The 25,335-nt window shown below is 37.5% G+C and overlaps 1 protein-coding gene across 4 annotated transcripts in view; it reads right to left on the bottom strand.

The window, feature by feature from the left end:
* Positions 1-5,476: 5,476 nt before the first annotated feature.
* Positions 5,477-25,335, bottom strand: part of Dcun1d1 (defective in cullin neddylation 1 domain containing 1) — a 35,503-nt gene continuing 15,644 nt past the window's right edge. For 3 of the 4 annotated variants that reach the window (XM_051185812.1, XM_051185809.1, XM_051185810.1), the window contains 6 exons: positions 24,723-24,939; positions 23,127-23,295; positions 20,408-20,538; positions 9,776-9,858; positions 9,418-9,514; positions 5,477-8,212 (listed from right to left, as the gene is read on the bottom strand). In XM_051185812.1, coding sequence (XP_051041769.1) covers positions 8,133-8,212; positions 9,418-9,514; positions 9,776-9,858; positions 20,408-20,538; positions 23,127-23,295; positions 24,723-24,897 — 735 coding nt within the window. In that variant the 5' untranslated portion in view covers positions 24,898-24,939 and the 3' untranslated portion in view covers positions 5,477-8,132. The remainder of the gene's footprint in view (positions 8,213-9,417; positions 9,515-9,775; positions 9,859-20,407; positions 20,539-23,126; positions 23,296-24,722; positions 24,940-25,335) is intronic. The other variant, XM_051185811.1, reaches the window with a different exon arrangement.

Raw genomic sequence — 25,335 nt, 5'->3', positions numbered from 1 at the left:
GCTTTGCCTACCCTAACAGGTCTTATATAGAGAACCATACTTATTCTACCCCCTCCCCCCCGCCTCCCACGCTTTAAGGCTGGTTCTTTTCACCCATTGTTTTGAAGGTCATCCATAGCATACGGTCTTATTTCATTGTTTTAATTAGCACACAAAGCAGTGGTTATAGCATCTGACCCTCATCACCCACTGTAGCTCCCTTTCTGTTTTCACATCACATGCTCTATTACCCTCTTCTCCCCTCCTCTCATGGTCCTTTCCGGTTTTATAGCTAGTAGCTACACTGAGACCCACATGCATCATGTGTAGGAAAATTAATAGCTAAGGCCTGCATATTAGAACAGTTTCTGAGCCTGGGTTCCCTCACAACATTTTCTAAAGCCATCCCTTTCCCTGCATATTTTTATTTACAGCTGAATTAAAGTCAACTGTGTATATATCATATTTTCAACTATCTGGGGGTGTGCCCAGTGTGTCTAGGCTGGCTCCATTGACTTATTATTGTAAACAGCAGCAACAGACACTCTAGTGGTTTCTGTTGTACGATAAAGTCCTTTGGGTACACACGCTCAAATGGAAATTCTGTCTTTACTTTTTAAAGACCTCTCTGTACATATTTCCATAATGGCTGTCCTAGTTAACACTGATGCCAATAGTGAGTAAGGATTATTTCTTATTTCCCTCACCAACATTTGTTGTTTTCTTTACGGTGGACATTAGAACTAGAGTAAAGACCTCAAAGTAGTTTTATTTTGCATCTCTCTGATGGCTAAGGATGGTTTTTAAAAAACACTTTTAAGTTTATTAGCATTTTATATATTTCACTTCTTTTTGTTGACAAATACCATTGAACTGTGTAGGTACATACCTTGCCATCAGGTGATACTTGCATTGCTTTTGCTTTTTAATGGAAACAGGTGTTTTCCATTCTCTTTATTATACCTAGGAAAATTCTTAGGTCACATGCTAATTCTGTGTTTAATGTATTCAGGAAAAGCCCATCTGTTCTCTAAGGCCAGTGCAAGAGCTTACAAGACACACACAAAATCCAAAGGGTCACCTCTCCAGAGCCTCAGCAACAATGTTCCTCCTCCTGTTTCTTCTTCCTCTCTTCTTCCTTCTCAGTGCAGAGTCAAACCCAAGGTGTCACATGTGCGAAGCAAGTACTGTCACTGAGCTACAAACTCAGCTACTGTCCAGCTCTGACAAGAGCATGCTGGTGAGGAAGTAGGTTCTCTGCAGGCTTATTACATTATTCTATGATGGTATTGAATCTTTTTCCTTATGCTAATTGGATATTTAGAGACGAATAAAGTATTGAGAAATGTTAGGAGATATGGGTCCCTGGGTTAGTGAGAGGGCTCGGTGTATAAAGGCTCTTGCTGTAGAAGCCTGATGACCTGAGCTCAATCTCTGGGACCCACATAAATGGGAAAGGAGAACACAAACTCTACATGGTTGTCCTCTGACCTCTATGTATAAATATGCCATGGCATGCATACCCATGCACACATATACATCGTGCACACATACAATAAGTTTTTAAAGATGTGCCAGTCTATTATATTTTCTGTATCTATGACATTGTTTGTTCAAAGTTTGCTGACATATACATTAGCTTCTTATGTCACCTTTTATTAATTTTCAAAGTATGTTCAAGTTCAGATACATATTTTTACTAAGTAAATCAAAACTTCACAATAGTCTGAAACTGCACATAGAAAATTAAAGCCATGGTAGCTTTCTCAGAAGACTCTGTAAGGTATAGGTGAAGAGACTGCATCCTGTCTAAATACTGACTTGAAATGTGTAAGGGAGCATAGTTTAGACACTGACTAGTTACTAACACTAAGAAACTACTGCTAACTACAAGGAAAAACAGAAGGTGGTGATATTTAAAAATCCTTACATTGGTATACTTACTAGCTAATAATTTGCTTTCTGGGACATTTCCAGTTGGATGATCATGTCCTAAAACTTGAGTCTGCTGAGACTTTGTCCTGCTAATGTCAGTTTTACAATGCATAGATTAGACTTTAAAGGGAACCATTTCTGGGGTTGGCACCACTTAACTGCCTTCCTGAAGAGCTGTGAAAACAAAAGCTGAGGAAGATTCTGTTAAAGCTCTGACTGGCAATCCAGAGATCCAGTGTGAATTCTAATACTATAGGAAACAATTCACATGTGCTTTGTGTCTCTATATATTGCTCACAGTGATGGTTACTGCAGCCTAGGCTCCTCCTCCACTGTTCATGACAGCACAGCATTTTGGACATTTACTGAGGTGTTTCACTCTAAACCGTTCCCCAGGCTCTATCACTATTCACTTTTGGAAAATTTCTTGCTTGATAGCACCCATTTTTTTTTTCATTAGACAAAAAGTTTTCTCTGAGTGTTTCATAACCCAAAGCAAAAATTTAATATTTATATTGAATATGCCTTTAAATGCAAACATACTTTCTAGATGTATAACCGTTCTTTCTTCTTCCTTGTTTGATAATTAAGCTGTTCTTTGTACATTTCAAACACTTGTTTCAAATCGAACTTTGTTTTCATTATTTTGGTTCAAAACTCTTCTATTTCCTTGAATTTGATGGATTATTTCTTCCAGGAAGGGCTGGCTTTCCTTTCAGTCTCCATGTCTTTCCCTTGGCTGGCAGCTTTGTCAAGAGGTAAAGTTATACTTCCTTCTCAGCCAACTGATAACACATCTTAGGGACAGGGTGTGTAGCTTAGCTGGTCAGGCTTCAGGATGCCCTGGGCTCCCTCTCCAGCACTGCATACCAGACATGGGGGTTCATGGCCTGTGATCCCAGCACCCAGGAGAAGCAGCAGGAGGGACAGGAGTTCAAGATCATCCTCAGTTATACAGTGAGTTCAAGGCCAGTCTTGGCTACATGAGACCACCTTAAAGGCAAAAAACAAAACATTTAAAAAACAAACATTAAAAAGCAACCAAAGGAGCTGGAGGGAATGGCTGGGCTGTTCTTCCCTAGAACCTGAGTTCCAGTCATAGAAGCCACATGGTGGTTTACAAGCATCTGACTGCAATCTCATGGGATCCACTGCCCTCTTCTGGCCTCCTTGCACACTACACAGACATACATAAAGGCATGTAAAATAAAAGAGGGGGAAGAAAAACAACCCCAAGCCAGGTGTGTGCCACCTGCTTTTAATCCCAGCATTTGGGAAACTGAGAGGCAGGATTAAAAGTCTGAGGCAACACTGGGCTGTAGTATTCCATTTCCAAAAACACAAAACCAAAACAAAGTTAAAAAATCCAATCCTAACAAATTTCATATGGAACATTTATAAAAGAGAAAAGCAGTAGGTGGTGGTGGTGCACACCTTTAATACCAGCACTCAGGGGGCTGAGGCAGGTGCATTCCACAGCCAGCCTGGTCTACACAGTCTGGAGATGCTGTCTCAAAACCCATGCTAACAAAACAAGCAAACAATAAAGCAACCCACCCACAAAAGATAAAATGTAATGTAAAGCTCTAAATTAAGCAGGGGCATCTGTATCTGATGGCTCAAACACCTTATATTATAGCATACAAAGCAAGCATTAAGAATGAACTACTTGCTGATCTTGGAACAATGCCACTGCAAAAAATCAAACTGAAAGAAACTGATACAGCTCACTTGTGAATGAAGAGATACTTTGTATACACCTAACCATATTTCTAAAAATCTCAGCATAAAAGAGTAGTGTATTACCTCCATAGTTGATACACAGCTTGCCTAACACACAGGATGCCCAGGTTTGATCCCCAGCCCCAAATAAAGCAGGTGTGGTGGTACACACTTGTAATTCCCACTGGGGAGATGGAGGCTGGATGATCAGAAGTTCAAGGACATCCTTGGCTAGATAGTGATTTTGAGAACAGCCTGGAATACATGAGACCCCCACCTCAAAACAGTAACAATAAAAGCAAGAGTGAACAACTACAAAGTCATTCTCTTTAAATCACCCTACATAAAACCATTACCTTTTCGACAGCGACAAAGGCTATGTTCTTTTCACCATAATTTACTTATTTACAGATTTTTTTTTTAAATTAACGTGGGACTGAGAGATTAAAGTATGCTTGCCAGTCCTGTCAGTTCTCAACTGCCTGTAACTCCAGCTCATGATGATCCGATGCCTTCTTTTTGGCCTCAACCAGCACCTGCACTCATGTGTATAGACCCACATAGTCACATAATTAAAAATGAAGAAGAATCTTAGAATCTTTAAAAAAAAAAATAAACAAAACCTCAACCGAAGAGAAGTCAAAAACTCTATTAGCACCAATTACTGCAATTACTGAGCCCAGAGCAAAGCTGTCCAAAAAGTTGGTAGGCAGGAAACGACAGTTCCCAAACAGGTAATGAAGAAAATATGCCAAAAGTGCTCTGAGAAAAACCATTTGTGACAGTTCTAAAATTGTATCTGCCTCCAGAGTGTGGTCAAATAAAGTATATATAGTTAACCAAGTAGAATAAATGGTAACTAGAAATTAATTTCACTAAATTCCTAAGAAATAAAAATTATTGCTATTATAAAAATGGAAGCAAAAAAGGGGTGAGAAATACACTCAAGTTTATAATCAATTAAATGATGAGTCATAATTTGACCTTGTTCATCATCCGTTATATAAAAGCCACAATAAAGTTATTAAGATATATGATCAATAGTTCACATTTAAAAACATTTACCATTACATTATCAAATTGGATAAGCTCTTATCAAAACATCTCAGCATTCAATATAAACCACATTATTAAAAGTTATAAGGTAACAACAAAAACCCCTGGAGGTGTCAGGTAAATGTTTCCTAATAAACACACAATTTAACACTCAGAGCCACATAAATTCTCACTAAAAACTGATTCAGTTTTACAAAGGCAGACTTTGTAAACAAGTATATAAATTTTCCCAACACCAATTTTCCTTTTTTAATTCCAAAGTTATTCTATCAGGTCAACTTGCTCCTATTTGTATGTCAAAATTACAGGCTTCCAACCAATAATCCTAACAGCAACATACCTAACAGCAACATACCTAAACATCTAAGTAGGTTAAGCACAAAAGGACTCAGATCTTCTTATCATCAAAGAAAAAATAAATAACTCTTCATTTATATCTTTGAGAAAACAATAATATACCTTGTTTAGGAATTGCTCAGGGAAGATACTACATAAAAGGCTTCCAATGTTTCCACTGAGTGAGCTTTCTTCCACTCACTGAAACCTTTAAAGTGTATGATGGATACATTCTCACTATGCCACAGTATACAACTAGTACAGTTCATAAATAAAGCATGTGGGTACAGTTGTAAACATTAATGTAGTAAACACTTGATGTGTCTTCTCGTCCCCCAAATGTGCCATTACAATGCTCTTCCGTGGATAATTACTCTTCCCGGAAAAGTCTTCAAGTATATTTTAGTTTTGTGAAAAAACTAAAACACTGAAATAATATGTGAAAAGATTTAGTCATGGCAATTTCACTGAAGCTTTTATTGCCTCTGTTGGTAATATGACAGGGATTGGAAAAGACACACTTGAACTTACAGAGATATGCAGATGATATTCACTGAAGATAACCTTGATCTCAAGTATTTTTATATGTGGGTACTTCTTATTTTATACATTTTACTATTTAGAAAGCATTACATTTAAGATTGTGTACCTGTTCTGACATTTGGCAAAAAGTAAACTCTCCCTATGGGTCTCTCTGAAAGAAAAAAAAAAAAAAAAAAAAAAAAGACTCAGCATCGAGAACTGATGCAAAAGAAGACCGAAACCCATGACCCAAAGCAGTTACACTGGTTGTGTGTGCATGTGCTGTTTCTCTCCAGACTCACCAATGCCCCTCCCCCAACAGTACAAAACATTCCCTATAACCAGACATTTATCCTCACAATAAACACAATAAATCAGTTTTATGTTTTGAGCCCTAGGAATAGCTTTGTTTAATTCTAAGATGCCACCACAGTGAACACCTTAACTTTTTTTGCTACATAATTATATTAAAGCTTTATATATTTTTGTTTATAATTACACAGTAATTGTAAATGTTTAGTACCAAACTGATGACAAAGTTGAAAAGTCTTGCATTTAAAAATAAAATCTGTAAAACTCAAAGCATTAGGCCACAAACAAATATTGAGATTTTATGAAGAAAAATGTATGAGGTGGGGGAGGAGCTAAGGGGCTTTCATTTGAAAACAAATCATACTGAATCAATCAATCTGAAAACAACACCAGAACTCAAAATGTTCCATGTAGGGAATAAACAATATATGTCAGCAAAACTTTTGAAGATATATATATACATATATATATATACACACACATATATGTATATATATATATATATCTAACTTTTTTCATAATTGAAGTTCTTCATATTTACAAAAATGAAATCATGAAATACTGAAAACAGCAAGATTCATTTTTCTTTTAATAACCAATTTCTGTAACGTGAATAAAAATTGACTCTAAGCTTTTTTTGGTATTTGAAATGTATTCCTAAATTAAAATTATGATTGGCATAATGATATATCTATAAGGTAAGCTTTCTATGCAATTTCCAAATCATGTGACTAAAAAGCAGTTTTAATCATTTCCATATCTGCATAAAATGTTCTAGTCTCCCAAAGTACATTCCTTTGTGCCCTGAAGAGGACTGGACACATGAAGCAAACTCTTCCAACATCTAAGCTCATCATTATTAACTCTCTCCTGGAAAATATTTATGGATACACCCTTTCACATGTCAGCATGTTAACAGAGAAAACACACATTTTCAGCAGGAGAGCATTTCATGGGTCCTGTCATGAAAAAATAAAATACAATCAAGACAGTATTCTGCTTTGATGTGGAAATAGCAAATGCGAGTGAGAGAAAAACAGTCAAAAGTCCAAGTAATTTATACAACAGAAGCCATTGGTACTCTGCACCAGCACTCGCCTGTTTGAAAACCTCTGCTCTTGGAGTAAAGATTTGGCAACCACAGTGATTTAGCAGTAAAGCCATTTCAACACAATGAGAAGTCGTAGGGGCTGGAGTATTGCCTGAAAGAGCAGTGCCTATATGATAAATATTGAACTTCATGGCTCATCACAACCACTTCTAAAATGTAAATCCTACTATCTTCTTATAAATTAAGTGAATTGCATTGTGTTCCATAGTGCGATGACAAAAAATTAAAAAAAAAAAAAACTAAACCTTCATGCCTAAATTTAGAATATTGTATTATATAGCAATCCAAAACATTCAAAACAAATGAAATAGTTTAACTTATTCGACATAGAAGCATTTCAAAAGCATAATGAAATCCAATTATGTGGTGTGTGATGGAGACGAGAGTGGACTCTAACAGATGTCCCATTACAATATTGTTTAAATAAGAGTTCCCTGCAGAACCACTGTGTATAAACGTGGGTAAGACAATCACAGACTGTTTTGTAGACCTTTGTGAGGGTCTGAAACACAAGCCATATTTCAGGTAGTCACCAAGTTATCCTAATTTTTTTCATGTGTTGGTTATTTTGACATTTCTTTCATCAGCTATCCCACTCACGTCAACAGTACATGTGGTTTGCCAGGAAAAGTTAGATTCCCTGAAACCAAACACCATTCCAAATCCGGTCCACTCAGATAAATCACTCTCATTTGAGGTGCTACCAGCATAGTCTTTGCAACTAGCCCGAAGCATATACTTAAGAAGTTTTTATAAATTGTTGTGGTGTTCATTATTATGTTTAATTCTTATGCCAAACTGTTTTCTGATGAAGACAGCATTGTGCTTTATGCAAGAATGGAAACCTCAAAATAATCACCATCAAGCTTCTATGACTTATGGGAAGACAAACTAAGATGGTCCACAGGTATAAGATGAAATCCACAATGTTGGAATTATAAATGTTTAGAGTGGCCCAGACTAGAAGACAAGCCCAAACCACCAGTAGAAGAACGGAGTACGATATGGTCCAAGATGTATCCTTAAAGTTTTGTCTCAACCCTCAGTTTGAACTGTGAGGATTGATCTTCAGTTCGGTCCAGCCAGCAGAAATTGACTGTGCATTTTTCCGTTGTATTTATTGTACAGACTATGTACATTCTAGAAGGTTCCTTTAGTGCTACACTGTTGTACTTTTTGTCCCAGCAATTTGAGGGCGTGCAAATTCCACAAAGTCATCAATAAGAACAGGCCATGCTCCTGAAAAAAGAAAAAAAGAAAAAAGAAAAAAAATATGGGAGGAAAGGGAATAGAGAAAAGCAGGATAAAAGCTGGTTCAATAGAATCCTGTTTTTTTTTTTTTAACAGCTTCCTCATAAGAATTAAAATGTTACTCTTATTTATTTCCCACTGATCAATCTTCAAGAGAGTCCATCTTTATGACTTCTACTAATGTACCCCTGTCTTCTCTCTAACCTGTTATTCTAAAATGGGGGGAGTGCTTGATCAATGAAAACACCTCTCCTGGGCAATAAATCACTAATACATAATGTGGTTTTCAGACAGCTTTATTAAAGCCAGGCAGCCTATCTAATGATGTGGCAGAGTCCTACAGCCCCTCAGGAGCACCTCTCACTTCTTAGTGAAGTGATGACAGTGACAACACAAAGAACAGAGAGACGATGGCTGACTAAGCCAAAAGGTCCCGAGGTAGGGAGGTAAGGCACATGGCAGATTTTCCAAAGAATATCCTACATTCAACAATCTGAAAAAATAACAGTTGCTTCTCAGGAGGGACTAGGTAACTGCAAAGAACTAACTGGAAATGATGCTGGGGAGGGCATGCTGTTCACATAGATGGAGAAATGGCAAAGAGCATTTAAAGGATAGTGGCTGAATGCAACTAAGACCACCAAGCAGTTGAAGTCATTTCAAACTATACAAATCCAGCATACTTCATGAGTTTACAGATGAGAATAACAAAAACAAATAACAACCCACTAGATTCAAATGAAATAAAGTACATTAAGAGAATATAACTCTTACAATAAACTGAACATGTAAGATAGGGTAAGATCGTCTCCCTTTGATTGTGCAGTGCTATGGAGAGGGTGCATGCTCCACAAATGTTCTGCACTGAGCTATGATTTAACTTCACCCCACCCTCCTTCATGGCAGTCGGTAAAGAGGAAAAACCAAGACTAGGAATTTGGATCTCCTTATGTGTTACAGCAGGTGTTTAGCAATTAAAGCCTAGGTTCATTCTCCAGTACCCCCCCCCCCACACACACACACAGAGGGAGGGAGGGAGGGAAGGAGGGAGGAGAGAGAGAAGAGAGAGAGAGAGAGAGAGAGAGAGAGAGAGAGAGAGAGAGAGAGAGAGGATGACCAAAAGCTCTAAAAAGGAAGATAACTTCCATGGAGACAGCAGATGGAAGTTCAAGTAAGGCAAATATTTTTGCTACCTTCCTCATCATAATTGGACATGTCATCTGCAATCATTGAACTGAAGTCTAACAGAAGATTCCATGTGTCTTTTGGTATTGATCGTTTATGATGCTCCTATTAAAACACCAAAAAAAAAAAAAAAAAAAAAAAAAAAAGCCTTTAAACCTTGGAAACAGTTGTTGGGAAAAGTTAGTTCAGCTATTGCTAACCATAAGAAATTGTAATATTTGCAAAATGAAATTCTGGTAATCAAATCAAAATTTTCATTTTACATCTATAACATAGTCTGAAATTAATGATGCCTTGAAATAAATTAATATTTAAGTACAGTATAATCTTAAGAGAAAACAGAAACTGCAAAAAATGTTAACTTACCAACAAAAATTTATTCCATAAGTCTAAGAATTTAAATCTTCCATTAAGCACTAAGTTCCAGTAAGCAATGGCCATTTCTAGATCTGTAATATTAAGGATAAGTTATAAACTGTTTATAAACTGTAATGCTTTGAATATGTCTCTGCAAAAGAACAGTGAGTGAAACAAAGAAAGCCAATTGCATTCTGAGTATCATGGATTAAACTTTTCTTAAAGACCCAAGTCCACATTTGTGATCTTCTTTCCAATGAGCTCCAGCAGCCTCTGGCTAAGAACAATGCCACTTACCTTCACAGGGAGTAGATACTGAAACCAGACGTCGTGTTCTTTTTCACTGCCAAATACTAATGTGTGGAGGCCCCCAGGATCAGCACAGAACCTTCCACCATTCTGAACCAATAACTATTTGTTATAGGGGCTGTGTGTGCAACATGGGCCACTTCGTAATACCCATGCCTTTGTCATCAGACACCAATAAGTCATTCTTGAGGGCAAACCTGTCCCAGTTAAGAATCCTAGATGCACATCAGTTGGTTGAAATGCAAAGGGTTGCTCAATTCACAATCCTAAAATTCCTACATTCCAGCAGTTGATATCTAGCTTGTCCTAACTACAAGAATCCAGGAAATTGTGTGTGTGTGTGTGTGCATGCGCACTTTTCTAAGCACAAGTCCATTGTTCTTTTGACTCAGTGCATCAATTTTATAAAATGCATGTGCACCACAGGTTTCATTCCCCAGCACCATGGAAAATTAAAATAACTAAAAAAAAAAATCAGATAATAATAATAGTAATAATCTAAGATTTTTTTTAATTTGCCAAAGACATTTAAAAAGTTTTTTTAGTTAGACATGCATGGATCAGAGAAAGCTAAAGAAGTAATCCTGTCAATACCCACTGTGACAAATTCTAGACCTATTTTATGACAGTAAAAACAAGTTGTATCTTTTCAAGGAACTCAAAGAGTTGAAGCTGCCTAGTTTTCAAGAGAGACTGACAAGTCTTGGGTAAATCACACTGCAGGAACTTTAAATATCCTGTCAAACTGTGAAGTCAAAACCATGAGACAATCTGAGGGAGCCCAAACAACATAATAAAGACTAAGGTGGACAAATGCTGCTCAGACTCTTAAAAATAATAAAAAGAAATCCAACGCTTATTCACTGACAAAACAAAACAAAACAAAACAAACAAAAAAACAAAACAAAACAAAACAAAAACCAAAAATCCCACAGGTGATTTGTAGGAAATCAACTGAAAATCACAAATGCTAGAGACCTGGAAGGATTGGTGGTGGTGTGAATGAAAATGGCTGCCATGGGCTCAGCTACCACGTCTGCCTGTGTACTACCATGCTCCCCACCAAGACGACAATGGACTAAACCTCTAAACTGTAAGCTAGCTCCAATTAATAAGAGTTGTGCTGTAGTCATGGTGTCTCTTCACAGCAATAGAACATTGACTGTTGGAATAAAGTCCACGAATGAAGTTGTATGAGGAGAATTCTGAGAGCTTGTATGGTAGTTCTAAGAAAACAAGAAAAACATCTTTTAACCTGCTTCTTCATAACATGGTTGTTCTTGGTATGAACTTTTGTCCCTCTCCCAGGTGTAGTCAATAGGAGTGGGTTACTTTGGATTACCCATCATCTACTATTATCATTCAGAATGCTATTTCCAAGCATGGTTTGTCCTCACAGCTGTCTAAACTCATGTGGTCTTGCCCTTTTAACTGTAAAACACTGCATGAAGTCAAGTGAACTTTGCTCATTTGACCTTGCTTAATCCTCAAAATACTGCCAGAATAGAAACTGTCTGAAACTCTAATGAAGTTAGTTATTGCATGAGACTTCAGTCCACCTCATTTTTAAGCTCTATTCTCCCACATTCACACTGACAACTAGGGTGTTAACAATTGACTAAGAAAGAAGTTGGTACCTGATGTGACAGGTCTGACCATGCTGCTTGTTGGTAGAATGTGGATGCTGGGACTTTAGATTAGGAAAGCAGTTGAATGCTTTCAGTGGGGCTAATGGGCCACACTAATGGGAGCAGAAAAGACAGTGGTGCTGAGAGAAATGTAGATTATGATGACCCAACTCAAGTTTCAGAGGAGAAGACTATTAGTAAGTAGCCTAGAGATGATTCTTGTGATATCTTGTCAAAGAATGTGGCTCCTTTTTGCCTTTGTTTAAAAAGTCTGCCTGAGGCTAAATTGAAGAGTTTTAGGTTAAATGGCATTGGCAGAGGAGATATCAAGGTAGTTTAATACTGACTCTGTCTTGTGGCTATTAGTGATTATGCAAATCTATAAAGAAAAAGAGAAAGCTGAACAAAGGAAAATACAAAATGTACAGTTTGAGGTGAAAAGGAGCACCAAGAAGCATAATAAAGCTATGCCCAGGGCTCACAGAGAAAAAGTTTAAAGAAAGCCTGATCCTAAATGGAATAAAGGGAGTGCTAACCTCAGGGCAAGACCCTATCCAGCTAAGGTCCTAACCTGTGAAAAGGAACTAAAGAAAAAGCTTAACCACTGAAGGAAACCATTGAAAACAGAAAGCTGATGCAGATATACTCTACAGATACTTGCTTAGTGATGTTCATCCATTCTTGTTCTATTCACAATAGCTAAGACATGGAAACAACCTAAATGTCCTTTGACTAATGAATGGATAATGAAAATGTGCTACATATATACTATAAAAAAGCTGTAAAGAAAAATTAAATTATAAAATTTGCAAGTAAATGGATGGAACAAAAAGGTTTTATTGAGTAATCCCGAACCAGAAAGGCAAACATCACATGTTCTCTCAAATCTGTAGTTCAGATGTGGGTAATATAATGTGGAGTAATTATGTAAGTCAGGAAAGGAAAAGGGGTCCATGGGAGAGAAAGAAGAGTTAAAAAGGGCAAGAACAGGACACAGGTTATATGAAGGGGAAACATGGGAAAAATGGGAATAGGGAGGGAGGAAAACAGAGAAGTAAAGAGAGGGAGGAAAGATAACACTAAAGATATTTGAAATAGTAATTTCAAGGAATTATGTTGTTTTATATTTACTTAAAATTACATATAATGTAGATAGGTCTATGTGCACATGCACAGACATAGTTTAAGTGAAGTTATGCTACTTGGGGTGCTAATGCCTAAGTCCAAGAGCCAAAGACAAAAAATTAAAACAAAGAAAATAGCACCCAGCCAGGCTTGAGAAACCTCCTTTTGAGCTGTTGATTGGGGGAATCCAAGACTCCCAAACAATTGCCTTTGGTTGCCTCCAAAAGGTTAATGGAAAATTGTATTGCTGAGAAAAATACTTTGGTAAAAGCCTTGGAAGATCTAAACTGGATCTGACCTGAAAGCCTTCTCCCTGAGGCCTAGTTTTCATAGTACCAGAAGATGATATGCACAGTGTATAGGGAAGAAAGAAATCAATCCTCCTATCCTATGAAGTACAATGACCAGCATGGCATGACATCCCTACAGGTGCAGTAATGGCATTCATATCTTGAAAGTAACCAACAGCAGTCTAAATGGACTTGAGGCTCACCTAACATGAGGAAGTCATGCCTCATACTGTAAACTGAGACAACCATCTGTGGTTAGTGAAGTCATGGATCCTATAGGAGAAACTACCTCTATGATTTGTATGATTGCTAACTGCATTCTAAATAAGTACCCTTATACCCACAAATAAGTGTATAGCATACACATACATACATACATAAACACACACACACTCACACTCACTCAAATAAACTTCATTTTTCTATCAGAGACCATCACAGTTACAACTGGTAAAATGTAGCTAGCAACTGATGTGGGGTGCCCCAACTAAGACATCTATAATACCACACCTACACCCAAGTCTCAGGGAACATTATGGGAGAGGAGCTGGAAAGATTACAGAGCAAGAGGAGCAGGAAGTCTGTGTCTTCTAGAACATGCAGGGTTTTGTTTCTGAGGTTGTGTTACTTTGCTTAATATATATTCTAACTCCATCATTTTTCTGTACATTTTATGATTACAATTTTCTTTCTTTTTATACTTTTTTACATTTTTCTTTAGAGTTGAATAGTCTCATCCACTCACCCCATCTCTTTCATACTCTGAATTTTCATTACCCATTCATTTGTTGATGGACAGCTAGGTTGACTGCAATTTTTTGTCATAGTGTTAGATTAGAAACTGGGACCCACAAACAAGAGAACATGCATTAGTCTTTCTGGGTCTGGGTTACTACACTCAGTACAATCATTTCTCTTTTTTAATTTTGTTTTGTTTTGTTTCTCAGGATAGGGTTTCTCTGTGTAGTTTTGGAGCATGTCCTAGAACTCTCTCTGTAGACCAGGCTGGCCTTGAACTCACAGAGATACACCTGCCTCTGTCTCCTGAGTGCTGGAATTAAAGGCGTGAGCCACCACCATCTGGTCAATATAATCTTTTCTATTTCTATCCATTTACATGCAAATTTCATTTTTCTTTACAGCTGAAGAGTATTCTTATAGTTTGATTATTTAAAATCAAAAACAAAAAAATCTTGAAAGTAAAAATCTCACACCAAAATTAACCAGACCCAGTCTACACACCTGAGTGAATTAGAATTGCCTCTTCTGAAGCTGTGGAGTTTCACACTGGATTGTACATTCTGACTGCTATATATTGTTATGCACTTAACTACCATCAAAAATGGAAAGTCTATGACAGAGTAAGAACTAGAAAATGATTAGCTTTATATTCTCTTTCATAACTCGTGTCCCTTACCTCCATTCACTCCTTCCTCATGCCCTATATTTAGCCTTTCTTTCCCTCTTTTCTATACTGAATCAACATGTGTCTGAGTGTGCTTCACTGGTTGGGTTCCACATACGACAGAGAACATGTGCCTCAACTCTCTTGTGCTCTCTGAATTCTGGCTGCTCCAAAAGGACTCTAATTTCCAGTGTCATTTTCCAGTGAGTGTGGTCAGTTATCCCTCCCACAGGAACAGGTTTACTCCCTTAAATCACTAAAACCACTTCCAAATTACTTGGAATTTGGTGCAGACAATATGTGATCTGTGAACACACGCCATCATCTAGTTCTATTACTTCATCCTTATTGCTGTCATCTACTGTACTCCTTAACTGAAATCCCGTGAACTCATTCATGTCTCTAGACACCTGGTTTATGGTCTTCCTTGAAACCACATTCTGCCATCAACTGGAAAGTTTTCAGTGTCCATGTGAAACATAACATCACTGCAACCTACTAAGACTGCACTTGACTCTGTTCTAATCCAAACCAAGGTCCTCTAAGAGACTCACCAAAGATTATTCAAATACATGAAAACAGACTCAGTGAAGTTGTGAGACCAACAGTGTTTTTGAAATAACAACAATAATAAAGTTGTTGAGAAAGAAATCATAAGAACATTCCTACTCACTGTACCATAAAATTAAATCAATAAAGTTAGTCACACTCTAAAATGAAGATTTATAGACGATGAAATTGAAACAAAAAGATGAAAAGACCTTCTGTAACTGCAGTTCCAGGAGGTTCAATGCCCTCTCTGACTCTGCTGCTATCCTCACACACACTACAAACACTCATATAACATACTCATTTAAAAAAATAAAATGAGAGAAATCAACAAATATTGACAAAGATGTGGAGAAATGGGAACTGTGGGACTGTAAATTACTGTAGCCACTACAGAAACACAACAAGCTCCCCAAAAGACTAAAACTAGGAGCCAGGCATGGTGGCACCCATCTCTAACCCCAAAGGGCTTGAAGCCAGCCTAAGACATTAAAATCGCCTCTTAAGAGAACAAACAAAAAGATCTACCATGTGAAGGATCTATCTTCTAGAGCAGCATCTGGATAGCCAAAGAAAATGAAACAAACTTACCAAAGAGACAACTGCACTTCCATGTCTATGGTAGTACAGAATCAATGTAGGTGCAATAACAAATGGAAAAGAAAATGTGGCATATTCCACAATAATGAATTCCTATAGGTCTGAATTAGAATAAACTCTACGATTTTAAAGGAATAACTAAGAACATTTAATTACAGGACACAAAAAAACTACCTAAATTCAAAGAATACAGACAAATGTATTTTTTGTTCTGAAAGTAACTGCCAACTAAGATTATCATATCCTGATAAGTATATGGACAAACTTTATATGATAAACAAACTGACACAACCTATGAAAACTAAGCCAGTATTATAGAGGATAACTGAAGAAGTTCTATGCACTGGAGAAAAACATGTATATGAGGATATATGAAAGAAAAACCATGATGGAACAGTAGATAAGCAAATAATGAACATGAAAAAAGGGGGGAAGCATCAATACGATGATGAGAATTAACACACACCCTTCAATAATAATTGTAATCTCTAACACAATAGACTTCAAAGCACAATTACAACAGATCAATTCATACTGAGTTAAGGGGGTAATTCAAAACAATATAACCACTTAATAAACATATGCCTTTTGTTTGTTAGCTTGGCATGCAATGCACTAGATATCATAGCATTTTCAAACAATGTATATTTGGGCAGGTTTTCCTTTCCTCTTCTCTCCCCCATCCATCTTCCTGGTACCCTAATTCTCCCTCATGATCTCTTTTGTGTGTCACAAGTCCTTCTGCCCACTCTTCATTCTTCCTCATCTGCTATTACCCTCTCAGGTGGTCTGAATGAGACCAGAAAGACCAATGGATGTGTAGCATCTCTGCTGCAGGACGTGAGTCCTCCTCTGAGAATGCGCTCAGGAGTGGGACAGCTGGGTCGTATGACAGTACTTTTAAGGTTTTGAGAAACCTCCATACTGAACTCATAGTCACTAACTCATTGGGTTGCATTCCCACCAGTAATAAAGTTCTTCTTTCCCCCAACATTCTCCCCAGCATGTAGTAATAAAAAACATCCCAACTAGTAGCTGCTGAGATGGTGCCTGCCATCAAACATAATGATCCTTAGGACCCAGAAGAGAGGACTCAACAGTACCGACCTTCCTGGGCTATGATAAGGACAGAGTTAATACACATAAAAGCCCTTATAACAGTGCTTGCCAAACAATATATGAATCATTATTACTATTTACTCACTTAAAAACATTTTAAAATAATTAGATTCTGAACTCATGGGGCCCTTGAAAGTGGCTCTCTCCTGCCACCTTGTGGGATACTGGAGACTAATGTTAGTTGTCAGGTCTATACTTTAATACCTCTGCCCACTGGTGTTTTATTTTTTTATTTTACTGATTTTATTCTAGCAAGGGTTCACTATGGTTCTTAAAATGACAGGACTGTCACAGAGTGAGCAAAGTCAGCAGCCTCCTGCAGTGCACTGTTTAACCACCTTCTTCTGAAGACCGGGTCCAGATATTAATGCTCAATTATGAAAGAAACCAAAAGCCTGGCAAAGTGCTTGTGGGAGCACACCAGGAACAACAGACATCTCAGATGAAGGACAATTAAATGAGCTGGAAGGGATAAGGACTGAGCAGTGTGGTCTTGAAATGGCTACACTTCCTCTGTTTTAAATAGGAGGACAGACAGCAAAGTCAGCTTAGTAAGAAAGAACTATGTAATAAACATAAACTCACTCTGGGACAGGAACGGCAACTTCCTAAAACAGATGCAAAAGTGAAAACCAAAGTGTGTCCTAAGCAGGACTAGTGCTTTATGTCGATTAGACTTCATGCAGGGCTTACAAAAGTCTCTTTAATATTTAAGATCCACAGACTACTCTGAAACTGCAGGGGACTGGGGCGGATGGTGGAGATGAGACAGAGGAGGGCCGGAAGCAGAAATGAAGTAGGAAAGGCCAGCTCTCACTGCACAACAGCTCAGTGCTGCCACTCTCACTCTTGCCCATCTTCTGGGACTTGGATGCCCTCCCATAAATGTCACACTTGGGACCCTCAGAAAGGCTGTCAGGAAAACTCTGTTAATTAAGCCTTCCTTCCTTCCCTCTACCTGCTCTCCTTCCCTCTTGCAGCCCCTCTGCTTCTGCCTCCCACTGTGTTCCTTCTTCATCTATCAGTTCAGTTCCTACTGACCAATACAGCCACACAGATACACCATCACTAACAAACCCCCCATTTCACATTAGGGTTCCTTTCACTGTAAATGCTATGGTCTGGGAAGTTTTATAAATAAATTTTTTTTGTTTTGTTTTGTTTTTGTTTTTTCAAGCCAAGGTTTCTCTGTATTGCTTTGGAGCCTGTCCTGGAACTCACTCTGCAGTCCAGGTTGGCCTCGAACTCAAAGATCCACCTGCTTCTGCCTCCTGAGTGCTGGGATTAAAGGCGTGCACCAACAATGCCCAACCATTAATAACTTTTTATTGTGGGTGTATATATAGGCATAAAATTTGCCTCTATCTATATAAGTAAAATGATTAAGCAATCTCTTGAATACTCCTCTTACAAAACAAACTCTATAACCATTGAACAATGTATTTTTTCTTAAGCATAATTTTAGAAAATAAATATTTTTCAAAATGTCTTCACAAAATTTTCTCAAATTTTTTCTAATCTAAAAGTTCTAACTTATCATATTACTATATCAAATAACCATAAAATGATGATTTTCATTTTAATATCAAATTATACATTTACTCAAAGTACTATTTATTTTATAGATATCTAGTAAGGGGCAGCAATATAATTAAGAAACTTATTCCTTTAAATCAATTTGACATATACAGTACTGAGTGATCTTACCAAAATACTGTTACATTCCTAAATACCACAAACTAATATTCAAACTGAAATGCTTTACCAAATTTTTACTTGGGGAAGGAAAAAGAAAACTAGAAAAATAAATGCCTAACTAACTGGCATCTAATTACATACATTGTAGCTTTTCTATCTCATCCTGAAAGGGAAGGCTTCTGTTTAATGAAATCCATCCAATCTGATCATTTTGTCCTATAGAAATACACTGACATCACACTGTACTCTACTAATTGTATAATTGTGTTCATTTCAAGTGTGTTTAAAGAAAAGAGTAAAACCCAGCTTATATTGAACAATCAGTTCATTAGAATTTCATTTTACAAATATTTCGAACATCTTTAATCAACTCGCCCTGTTTATCTCTCTTTAGGCTAATTCTCACACACATTTGTCTTCTCTAGCCTTCAGTCACTTCCTTGGTCTAATTCCTAGTCATAAAACTGATCTGTTTCTCAATGTTCAATCTAATGTACAAGGCACGATTAGTACCACAGGACCCATGAGCCTCCTTCAAAGGAAAACCACTCACTGGGGTGAGCACAGTGGTGGAGCACTGCCCCAAGGAGGATGGAGCTCAATCCCTACCAATGCAAAGACAACAGAACTGAGCCTGGAAGTGCAGGTTTGTAAGTTGGCTACTTGGGAGTCTGAGGCAGGAGGATTCAAAGTTCAAAGTCTGCCTGGGCAAAGTGAATTTCAGGGCAGCCCGAGCAGCTTAGCGAGACCATCAAAATGAAGACTGAGAGAGAGCAGGGGCCATGGTTCAGTAGGTAGAGCACTTGCCCAGCATGTGTGAGGGTCTGGTTCAATCCACAGTATCACAAAAACAAAAAACAATGTAGCCTAATGTATTCTTTAGCTTTCTGTGCCTAAGTTTCCTCATTTGAGAATTGAGAACAAAAAAAGTCTATATTCTCTAGCTGTATATGTGGTAACCAGCAGGTACTAACTTATTTAATGAAAAGAGTAAATTCCTCAGCATTGCTGGAGCAGTGCACGTCAAAGACTTAACACACTAAAAGCTCACATTAAATAAAATTATACTCACTGCCCAAACTTTCAGTGTCCTATTTCTCATACCAATTCAACACATTTTTGTTGCATTTTCAAAAGAAGTCTGTGGTTATTAATTAGCCTTACTGTGTCTCCAATGCCTTCTCCTGCCATTTCAGCTTATGTCTATAGTTTAGGAGCCCCACCCCTCATTACTACCTTTCTTTGTCCAGCCCAATAACAAAGCTTTGCACTCTTACCTCACAAAAAACCCTTTCCAATCTCTCTGGCTTCAATCACCCCTCCTCTTCTTGGAACCCTGTCTTTATTTACTTTGTGCTATCTACTGCTGTCTAAGCTTTTGACAAACTTTGTAAATTCCATTGCACCTTTACTTTTCATATCCCTACCTGGCCCCAAAACACTATATTTAGTACAAAGTGGGTGATCTAAACTATAAACAAGATGCTGTGACACAGGTGGGTAAAGGTGCGCTTCACTGTTAGGAGTGGTAATCATCTTCTTTTTCACCCTTCCTTATAGTTACCAGGGATGCTATGACTTGGCGACCTTAAAACTGTTTAGTTCCTAACAGCACTCTTGAGTATATATGAACAAAAGAATGCATGAACAGTTGTCAGTGAAATAGTAAGGGCTACTTATTTTCTGTGTCTACAGCTTTTGTATTTTGATAATTCCATGTTCATATAAGACATCAGAGTGACCCTCTGTTGTACTGTGCCCAGTGTTCCCTAATTAATGTTTACTGCTCAGTGTTTTCCGATAACTGGCATTTTCATAACGTTATGTTCAAAGCACATGACTTTCTATTGCAAAAGTGATACTATCAATGTATTTAAATATATGTAAAACACCAAATATAACTTTAAAATATTCTTACCTAATCCTTTTTGTCCTGGATTCTTTGCAAAATTAAAAGTAAACTGGTAAAAATCCTTAAATCGTCCTGGTTCTTTCAAGTCTTGTTCCATCTTGGGTATTTGGGCCTTTAGTTTTTCTATGCTGTCACATCTACATTGTAAAATTAAGTTTGTAAATGGTTAACTTGTTACTATAAATTAAAAAACTTAACTTAATTACTCCTATGAGGGCTAGCATTTGTTTCCTAGAACTTACATTTTAAAAATCAGATCTATGGGATTTCATCTTTTTACACATAGTAAGAAGGCAGTCTCCCTCAGTCACAAGGGATATAAGTCCCTCACTGGTCCCTGCAACTTTGGTGAGTGCCATGCCTCAGACATATGTGGCTTCTTGTTGCACATGATACAAAGTGTAATTTACACAAGAGACAAAGCAACATATTAATCAGAACTAATAATAAAATAATGATGCAGTAATGAAAATGATATGCATGTATTATCTGTCTACTTAAAAGGAAAAACTTCTTGGGCACATCTCAATTGCCAGCACCACTACTCCTGTGCTGGTGGACCACTGTGAAATAGAGTAGGGCCACCTGAACACAAGGACTGGGATAGCAATCTGGAACTGAGAAATCCACTAAGTGACTATCAGACAGTCAGGGTACAGTGAGAATATGCTGGACAAAGGGAGAGCTTATATTTCAGGATGATTTAAAATCTACTCAGAACGATGCCCAACTTAAAACTTAGGGTTTTTTTTTTTTTCTGGAAACTTTCAACTAATAATTTGGAAACACAGTCAACTATGAGTTACTAAAATTTCAAAAAAGCTACAGATAAAGGGTGACTCTTGCCTAGAGTTGGCTTAAGGAAGACAATAGAATGATGTAATGTTAGAATTACTTTTTATATCTATTAATTCACCAAACTCAACACAGTGACTTACAGATGGCACTTCTGCCTCAGTGAATAGCCAAGAATGTACACTATGGTGGGTGTGGCTAGCACCACAGTTAGTCATGGGTCTAGCTTCCAAATAACCACAAAGTCTCTTGTTAAGGAAGCGTTCTTCTTGAACACTTGTTTTTAATAGTGTTAGCTAAAACCTGTACTGCCTTCAGCTGAATTATTTAAAGGATGATTAGGATGTTTTTCTGTTTACAAAGCTTTCAAAGAGCAAAGGTCCATGTACCACATTAGTCTCCTCATCACAAAGGCTTTATGATGGAAATGTCCCATTTCTTAAAACTACAAGCAAATCAGCCTGCTCTGTCCTCTAAACATTTCTGCTTTTTATCTTCCTAATATATTCTCTGTAGCATTTCTGGTCATCTTTTATATTACATTCTCCAGAAACAGTGACACTGCTTTTCCATAAATTCTAGTGACATCTGTCTGTCACAGTTAAGTCCAGCAGGCTCAAGCTGGCCTGGTTTGGTCATAAAACAGGGTCCAGGCACACTATCAATTTATTGCCTTCTCAGCCCTGTTTTGTAGTGGTCAGTCACAAACCATTGGACATTGTTTTTCTTGCCAGTTAGCCCCACGTCAGGGTCTACTGACAGGGCTACAAGGCCAGAAGAGGAAGAGAAATTTTTACCCAGGTTGTTGTCAATAGAGGGAAATGGTTTTAGTGTATGAAAGGTCCCAGCAGATTCTACCAGTGGTGACAACACTTAATAGCATCTCACCCTTTGGTCTCTAACCAATTTTTATCCTGCATTGAAGCTTTAGAGTAAGCATCCCTCTCCTGCAGCCCTGCCTCTCCCCCAAGGGACTGGCTGGCTGGCTCACTTCATGCAGTCCCAGGGGTGGCAAGAGCTTTTACCACCTCTTTACACCTTAGGGTTTTCTTTTACACAGTATAGTACTTCTTTACACATTCTGTGGTCAAATTACTAGTGAGGTTGTATCCTGACTGGGCCCAGTTTTCCAATGTCCCTCACACTCAGTAAGCAGTGTACCTGCTTTTAGTCCTGAGTGGAATATCACCTGGTTTTATGATCTCTTTTGGGTCTGTAAATACTTCCCTCACAGAAGTGGTTATGAAGAGGTAGGCAAAGCAGTTACTGGGATGAAGCCATGCTCTGTTAATGTGAGCCTTTTCTGTTCGGTTATATTTTAGAGACAGGATCTCACATTGTAGCTCGAGCTGGCCCTGAGTTCCTATGTGGCTGAGAATGACCTGAACTGACCTGCTTGGATCTGCCTGCTGAAGGCTGGGGACCATTGGGCTGCCCACCAGGCCAAGCTTTCAGACAGTCCCACCAAACAAATTGTCAACAAAACCTTGACCTATTACTTTTCAACCTATCTATTCAAACACATTCAGCTAAACCAGCCAGCAAGGCACTAAGTAGAACAAAAAGCACTTAATACCCTCTAGTTATTAAATTTTACATTTTACCAGTTTAGAATACACAGCCTGAAATTAAGAAATTATTTACTTGCTCGTTTCACTTTGCTATAAATATTAATGTCTGATAATTTTAATATTAATTTGAATAGTAGCTCCCTTCTAGGAACAAATGATTAAAAGACAATGCAGTTAGAGGAGGATACAAAATGAAACAGGTATTTGGCAAACTCAGAAAATACCAGAGAAACAACATATTGACTCAATACTGTTTGTGGGCTAGTCAAAACAAATTTCCATTTAAAAACAGATGAAAAAAATGAGGTCCATCATTGTCACAGTTTGGGCCTCATCTCCTATGGAAGTTGCGTACTCACCCTAACTCTGTCATGCCGTCCATGAACTCCTGTTTGGAGAACTCACACTGTGTGGCTGCCCTGAACTTCCATGCAATGATCAGCACACTGATGCTGGCTGGATCGAGGGCCAGGTCATCACAGAACTGCTGTATACCATCTATTCCAATTTTATTTTCATCTTGAGGATCTTTAAAAGACACCGATACAATATAAAATTAGTGCCATACTTACTTATGTTTTGTTCCTAACAAAAAGATACTGTTTTGTTTTCTATTTTAAAACAAATCACAATATATGAAAGACATGAAGCAGTATTGTCTTTATAGATGTTTCCCCATATAAAAACAAAAGTCACTATTAAAGTGTATAGGGAAGTGTAAAAGTAGTCAGACATTTAATTTATTTAAAATTCCACTTATGGAGCCACAGGCTTAGTGTCACACTCCCAGTACTAGGGAGGCAGAAGCAGGTTGATTTCTATGAGTTCAAGGCTAGACTGATCTAAAATATCCAGAGTTGCATAATTAGGTCTTAAAAAAAAAATACAACCCACCCTAAACGTATCCATGTAAAAATGTTACACACACAAATAAAATCAGACATGTTTATACAAAGACAAGGGGCTTTGGTCAACACACCCACATTTTATTTAGTCAGGTATTCAAAATTAGCAATATGAAATGAGAAAACTTTGATTCTTAAAACAAAATCATTTTACCACAATCACTTAAGTTCTAGTAAAACTAATATACAATTCAACCTTAATCTCAACAGTCTAAGTTTGATGTTTACAACAGGAAACTGTAAAACTTTAAAAAATAAAAAATATATATACAAAGAGAGTCCCCTCTACTGCTACCAAATATGATTTGCTAAACATCTAAAGTAGCAATTATGATGACACACATCAGGCTGTGTGCAGTTTAATGGTAGAGCACTTGCCTGGCCTACAGGATGGTAAAACCCTGGATTTACTCCCAGCATTACTAAAAACAAAAAATAAAACAAATCTTTGGAGCATAAAGTATAATACCATTTGGGAGAAATTTTGAAAATACCTCTATATATGTCTGTGAAAACAAAAGACATGTATGTATTCATGCTGGACTATTAAATACAGGTTACCCTCAGGAGAATAAGGGTAAGTTAAACTGTGAATATTTATTTATTTATTTATTTATTTATTTATTTATTTATTTATTTTGCTTTTCCTCCCTCTCAGTGATGGTCTTAATAATTTAGACCAGACTAACCCTGAACTCTCAGTCTGACTGCCTCTGCCTCTGAGATATAGGCTTGTACCATTATGCCCAGATATCCAAGTTTTAAAAGTATGTGTTACGTTACAAAAAGTTATTATACAGACTTTCTTAAAACCTGGCTCAGCAAGTTTTACAAACACAAGGTCAGGAAAAATTGCCTCTAATCTTCCATTCTCAAACTACAAGATGGGGGATGGGGCTAGAAGGGATTAAGTGCAAAGGAAAGCCACTTCTAAGATCTTTCTAGTCCCAGGGCCTACTGTAGCCCTGCTACACACACTGAGCTGTGTCTCAGACAATCCTTTCACTCAGGAAAACTTCACTCAAAGCATTTAAGTAGTGTGGCACTCACCTTTGTATCTATTGTAAAGTTGTTCTAGCTTCTTCCTGTCCAATGATCCTTTTACACTCTCCCGTATATAAAGTTCTGGATTTTGAAAAAAATTATCTGTTGCAACATCTAACTTCCAGTCATTTTGAGAAAGACAACTCACTGCAGTTTTTTCACTAGATTGTGTGAAGATCATAAACTGACGAACTTTATCCTTCTGCGATGATTTCAACTTGTTCTATGAGAACCAGAAAACAAACTAAAACTGGGTAAAAAAAAAAAATCACACATCACTACACATTTCAATGTAGCTAAGTCATCAACATTAGGAATGTTTTTCTTCATAAAACATGGAAGAATTTTTATTTTCTAAGACTTATTTGTGGTCTATCATTAACCAACAAGACAATTTAAAAGTATCCAAAGCACAATGTATAGCACAGTTCTGGAAGAAGAAGCCAGCGTAGACGGAGCAAGAGTAGTCAGCCTCCTTGTCAAAGAAGACACACTGAGTCAATTCTCTATGGGAAGGAGAACTAAACAGGTACTGCTGCAATCCGAATGCCCAGTCCAGCACTACCTGCCTGAGTCTGCTATTTTCACCAAATGGAGGAAGGTAACAGAATATGAACAG

This window comes from Phodopus roborovskii, unplaced genomic scaffold (genome assembly GCF_943737965.1).
Source record: "Phodopus roborovskii unplaced genomic scaffold, PHOROB, whole genome shotgun sequence".
NCBI classification, from domain to species: Eukaryota; Metazoa; Chordata; class Mammalia; order Rodentia; family Cricetidae; genus Phodopus; species Phodopus roborovskii.
Note: the sequence above shows the minus strand (reverse complement) of the source record. Positions and strands in the feature narration are given on the sequence as shown.